Source organism: Triticum aestivum, chromosome 6D (assembly GCF_018294505.1).
Source record: "Triticum aestivum cultivar Chinese Spring chromosome 6D, IWGSC CS RefSeq v2.1, whole genome shotgun sequence".
In the NCBI taxonomy this organism is placed as follows: Eukaryota; Viridiplantae; Streptophyta; class Magnoliopsida; order Poales; family Poaceae; genus Triticum; species Triticum aestivum.
In genome coordinates this window covers 401,776,530-401,782,575 of record NC_057811.1, presented here as the reverse complement: position 1 = coordinate 401,782,575, position 6,046 = coordinate 401,776,530, and the positions used below count along the sequence as shown (strand labels likewise).

The window sequence follows — 6,046 nt, the reverse complement described above, 5'->3', positions numbered from 1 at the left end:
GCTCAATTCTCACTGCCTCTGCTTTCTTAGGAAGAAGGGTGATCGTTCCAAAATTTAGCTGAAAAAGATGAAGCTGCCCAGCAAACAGATCATCGAACAAAGGCAACAAATCTCCTTTAATAATAAACCAGCATTTCTTATAGAACTCCGCTGGAAATCCATCTGGGCCAGGCGCTTTGTTAGTTTCCATTTGTGAGACGGCATCAAATACCTCTTTCTCGGTAAAAGGAGCCGTCAGAACATCATTCTCCACAACTGTGAGCTGAGGAACATCCTCAACCCTGGACTCATCCAGAGACACACAGTTATTGTTTGGAGGACCAAACAACTGCTTATAGAATTCAGTAATGTACAATTTTAGGTTCTCCTGTCCTACAATTGTACCCTCATCTTGCTCAAGCTGAAAGATCCTCTTCTTTCGATGCTTACCATTAGCAATCATATGAAAAAATTCAGTGTTCGCGTCCCCCTGGACTACTCTCCGGACCTTGGCCCGCAACGCCCACTTCAACTCTTCTTCCCTAAGAAGTTCCTTCAGCCTCAATTCCGCGTCCATCTTGGCTTGAAGCTCCGCTACTGGCAGAAGCGTGGTTTCTGCCTTTACATCTAGGGATTGAATAAGGGAGAGGAGCCTTTCCTTTTCAACCTTATAAATCCCGCTAAGATGCTTAGCCCATCCACGCAGGACACTCCTCAAATGCCTGATCTTATTCTGCCATCGCTGGAGCGCAGTCTTGCCTCCTGAATCCTTAGCCCACTCTCTAGCCACAAGATCAAAGAAGCCTTCACGCTCAAACCACGCCATCTCAAAGGAGAACACATTCTTATTCCCCAAGTGGGAGGGCTGACCAGAGTCCACAAATAGCGGCGTGTGGTCGGAAATACCACGGGATAAGGCCTGGACTGTTACTAGAGGAAACTTCTGCTCCCAATCGACACTAGCCAACACACGGTCCAACTTCTCATACGTCGGAATTGGCAGCGCATTAGCCCAGGTGAATTTTCTGCCCGAGAGCTCAATTTCTCTCAGGTTCAAACTCTCAATGATAGTATTAAACATGAACGACCATCTGCCGTCAAAGTTATCGTTGTTCTTATCCTCACGCCTCCTAATAATATTGAAATCACCCCCCACCAGGTACGGCAGCTGCTCGGAACCACACATCCGAACTAGATCAGCCAGGAAATCAGGCTTGAGCTCGGGCTGCGCAGCCCCATAAACCGCAACCAAAGCCCAGTTAAACCCATCTTCCTTCGACCGCACCCGGAACTTGACAGCAAAGTCTCCCATAACCACACTGCGAACCTCAAGCGTCTCGCACCTAACGCCAAGTAAGATTCCACCTGATCGCCCTCTCGGCGGCAAGCAATGCCAATCAAATGCAATACCCCCCGACAAAGAATTTAGAAACTGAGGTGCAAAATTATCTCTCCCCGTCTCCAAAAGAGCGATAAAATCTAAGCGATATTCGACAGACGCCTCAGCAAGAAACCTTCTTTTAGCCAAGTCTCTCAGACCTCTGCTATTCCAAAAGATTCCTTTCATAGTTCATCGTAGAATTTTTTTGCCGAACGCAACCTAGCACTCCTACGCACTGCGGATACCGGGTGTACTTTCCGTTTCCACTTGCGCTTTGGAATAGCTTGACTCTGCAACTGGTCCTCATGCCCAGTGTCAGAGGGGCTTGCCAAGCTTATCTCAGTAGAGACATCCTCTACCCCCGCCTCAGAACTAGAAGGCAACAGATCCTCACATAAATTGTCAAGCACCCTGACCCCAAGCGCATCAACCTCCGAATCACACATGGGTTTAACAGCCACAATATTGCGAATCATCTCTAAGGCCCGCTCAGCCTCTAGGTCAAGTAGGTCATTAATAGAATTAGTAGTTTCATTTTCATTACTACCAAGAGAAATTCCTAATTGATTTGCATTATCAAGAATCTCATCATTTGAAAAATGCAAAATGGAATTGGAAATATTGACCGACATACCAGTAGTGACTTCAACATCACGGAGCTTGGCCGCCCTCATAGCGCACCGTTGCTGGATGTCGTCCACCTCCGGATGTGCCTGGAGACGGGCACTCACCCGGCGCCCCTCAGACATGGGGTCCTGAATCCCGCCAAACGCAATCACCTCCTCCCGAGAGATCCCGGATGGGGTACGGCCTCCTGCCGCACCCGAACCCGCAGACCGAGCGACATGCCTGCCCCCCCCCCCCCCCCCCCCCCCCCCGCGGTCGCGCCAGTAGGAGGAAAGGACGCCTGGCACGCCCCACCAGACGAGGGCATCACCGATGGTGGTGGAGACAAAGCCAGGACCTCCCGCCCTGGCTCCCCAACCTGCACCGGAGAGGTCGCCACCATAGGAGAAAGCTCCGAGGCCACCTGCCCCGAGCCCACTCCCGAAGGCGAAATCGACACCGTCCGAGAAGAAATCGCAACGGGGGAGGAAGTATCCGAGTCCTCCTGACCCAGACCTCCTCCTAGCGTAGAAGAGGACACTGGAGCCACCTGCCCCGCATCCCCGTCCTCCGCACAAACCCAGACCTCCTCTTCATCGCTGGGTAATGTTACAAACTTAACATTCCTCCTATGGACCTGCAAGCTTTCCCTAATCCGGATTAGCACTGCATGCATATACACGGGGGCTTCTTAAATCTGCACGACATCCACATATTAATTCGTGGTCAACACGAAGAGCTACAGTAACTCCTGATTTTGTAATGGCAAATTATGATGTGCTAATTGCACGACTTGAATGTGCCTGCAAGTTATGTGCTCCGGCTTAGTGGTGTGGGACAGAGCGTGTTGGCAGCAACTTTGCCGGCCCATGACCAGTCAGCCAGAATTTGGTACATATTGCAACCAGAGCCAGATTGCGTCATACTAAGGGGATGGCTCGGAGAACATTTGCTACGTCTAGAGAAGGAATCCAGGACCGAACTAGATGCTTTACGCATGGAATAATGCATGCTGTAAAAGAGAACCTACTTTCTTATACATTGGTTCGTAAATGCGAGATGACGATCCACATGCAGACGAATGGTGCCGATAAGCATACCACTAGACGCCGTGCACCAAGGAGCTTTTCGGGTAAAATAATGTTGTTTTCATCATGAAAAGACTATTAAACATCTCTTCTTTCATTATATTTTGCGCTATAAAGTCAGTTATCCAAGTCGCATCCAACTTAGGGTCACCGTGTAATGTTGCCAGCATGTTTGGCCATTGGTCGGATGGAGTTTCGTATAAGTTTTGCTTGTTGATTATGGTTGGAGGGTTATCCTTTATTTTGTTGCTATGCCTATGCATAAATAATTTAGTTTTAATGCCAAAAAATTCTCTTACCTATGGATTATTTACCAGTATACACATTGGTTTTGCTTTTAGTCTTTTCTACAACGACCGGAGTGTCGACCGTTGTTTATCATGATGTGCTCCGGGTTGGAGCCAGACCAAGGAGGTTTATACACCATATGGACGTTTATACACCATATGGACGTAGTCTTCGGATAGGCCCACACCCTCTTCGTTGTAGGTCTAGTTTTGGTCTGTTATAATTTTGCTTGTGACTTATTAGTATGTGTGCGCCCTAATTGTAGAGCTGTTGGGGTGTGCATGTGCTTTTGTATTCACTTGAATTTGCATTAATAAAGAACCCTTTTTCTCAAAAAAAACCACTCTTATGAACCAGAATTGCAAAAATAATTTTCAAGTAATTAGTAGTAGAACTATGAATGCATGAGAAGAGACTGAGCTGACAAATCTTGAAATTGACGAAATAATCACATCGCAGCGCTGATAATGTCATTCTCCACTAAACGAACATACTTGCATCCACCATTACACCATCAGCGACAGGAATATAACCATTTGAGTTACGATCATTTCTCGCGAAAAAACTACTTGGAAGAACTTTACTGACGCCATAAGAAAACCCTTTACTCAAATTTGCTGGAAGAAGAAATGCATGTGCAGGAAATTAAGCTGACAGGTGATCAGTGCTTGAGATGCGCCATGGCGGCTTCCTTGACCCCACCCTCGGCAAGGTACGCACCGAGAAATTCGCCGTAGGAGTGGGGCTTGTATAGAGGCCCCTCGCCTGCTGCCAGCACCAGCTCCTGCGCCGGCGCGACAGTGCACCCCGGCTCGGGCCACACGAACGTGGCCAGCGAGGTCCGCGCGCCGCGCGCGCTGGTGACGACGCGGTGCTCGGCACTGCGCAAGCGCCCGTTGCTGACCACCTCCATCTGATGCCCAAAGTTGAGGACCAGCGCCCCCGGCGCGGCGTCCACGTCCACCCACATCACCCCGCCGCCCCCAGCGTCTCCGTCGCCGTGGAGCAGCATCTGTAGGCCGCCGCCGACGTTCTCCATGAGCACGGTGACGAGGCCGGGGTCGCAGTGCGGCCCGGCGCCAAGGGTGAGGCTCGGGTCCGGGCACGGCGGGTAGTGGTTCACGTTCATCAACCCACTGCCGCTGAGCGACCCATCGAAGTGTCCCTCCTCGAGCCCCAGCCCGATAGCGGTGAGGCGCAGAACGCGCCGCGCCGCTGCCCTCACGGCGGCCGTGTACGGCTCCAGCGCCGCCCCGAGCCCGCGCGGCTTGTCCAGCCACTCGGGCTGGTGGCAGCCGAGCTTGAGGCAGTCCCGCCAGTACAGGACCTCCTCGCCGGTACCGTTCCGGAGGCTCGTGTGGAACCGCGGGAGCTTCTTGCGGTCGTTCGAGTAGTACGCCATCTTCTCATCCGCTGGCAGTGCAAAGAACTCCTCCGCGGCGCGCATCATGGCGCCCATCACCTCCTCCGGCACGCCGTGGTTGACCACCTGGAAGAAACCGAACTCCCGCCCTGCACGGACGATCTCCTCGGCGATCCTGCCGTCGTCGTCTCCGCCGAGATCAACCACAGGCAGCGCCCCCTTGCCATTCACGGAAGAAGACGGCCTCTTGTGGACCGGGAGTATGTAGCGTCCAGGCACCAACAGGTGGGTGGCGCCATTGGAGAGCGGCTCGGCTGCCATCTCGAGATATAGCTTGGCTTGAGATTTTGCATAGACTGATCAGTTCATCATCTGCATCAATCTCTGCACTTTTATGGTGAAGAGATCAAGAGAAGCATCTTTGGATTCGGAGAGCATTTGGGTTTTGATTGCAACCGGGAAATATCCATTTGTCGTCATACGAAGATATAGTGCAATGACCTGTCAAAGAAAATAGTGCACTGACAATATTGACTTTTCTTTGCTAGAGGAAATTCAAGTGCTTGTTTATTTTGGCCGGCCAGCTAGCTTGATGCTTTTTGTCGGCAAAAGTATTGAAGGGTGCTCTTCTTCGTGGCAGGTTCTCTTTTTTCCGTCTTTCTTCTCTCCTTTGCTTCTCCGTCTTTCTTCTCTCCTTGTCCTCTTTCTTCTCCGTCTCCGCGATTGCTTCTCTCCATCGATTGCGCTTGCTCCTTAGCTTCTCCATGGCTAGCTCCTTGATACCTGAGTATGCAAAGTTTCTCCGTTTGAGGTAGTAGCCATGTCTCATGTGTTTCAAAGAGGAATTGCGAGAGGAGAGATGTCGCCTCGGTTTCGAGAGTTCTTGCATGTGCACGTGTCATAGGTCCACTTGGCACTAGGTGAGCCGATGGTAGATCCATGGGGATGACCTTGGGATGCTCCGCATTATCTCCCCCCTTGGGAAAGATTTGACCTTGGATCGAAAACCTCATCACCATGGTAGGGAGAGAGATCCTTGACGTTGAAGATATCGCTCACGTTGTACTTGTCGGGTGGTATGTCAATCTTGTATGCATTGTTGTTGTAGCACTCGATCACCTTGAAGGGTCCGTCGACTCGGGGTAGTAGCTTGGACTTGCGTTGGTTGGAGAAGCGTTCCTTGCAAAGGTGTAGCCACACAAGATCTCCGGTGTTGAATATCATGGGGTGCTTGTTGATGTTGATCTTGATCGCGAGGCATTGTACTTGGCACTCGATTGCTTGTCTTGTATCTTCATGCACCTTCTTGAGATAGCTTGCTCTAGCGCTCGCGTCCATGTT

At 50.9% G+C, this 6,046-nt stretch overlaps 1 protein-coding gene across 1 annotated transcript; it reads right to left on the bottom strand.

Annotated features, from left to right (window-relative positions):
* Positions 1-3,772: 3,772 nt before the first annotated feature.
* Positions 3,773-5,167, bottom strand: LOC123141740 (2'-deoxymugineic-acid 2'-dioxygenase). The gene has a single exon (XM_044560815.1). It carries the CDS (start codon positions 5,024-5,026, stop codon positions 4,004-4,006), a length of 1,023 nt encoding a protein of 340 aa, XP_044416750.1. The 5' UTR covers positions 5,027-5,167; the 3' UTR covers positions 3,773-4,003.
* Between the last annotated feature and the right edge of the window lie 879 nt (positions 5,168-6,046).

What these genes read in the sequence shown, in the direction of transcription:
- LOC123141740 (XM_044560815.1), bottom strand. Translation starts at nt 5,026, where the DNA reads ATGGCAGCCGAGCCGCTCTCCAATGGCGCCACCCACCTGTTGGTGCCT.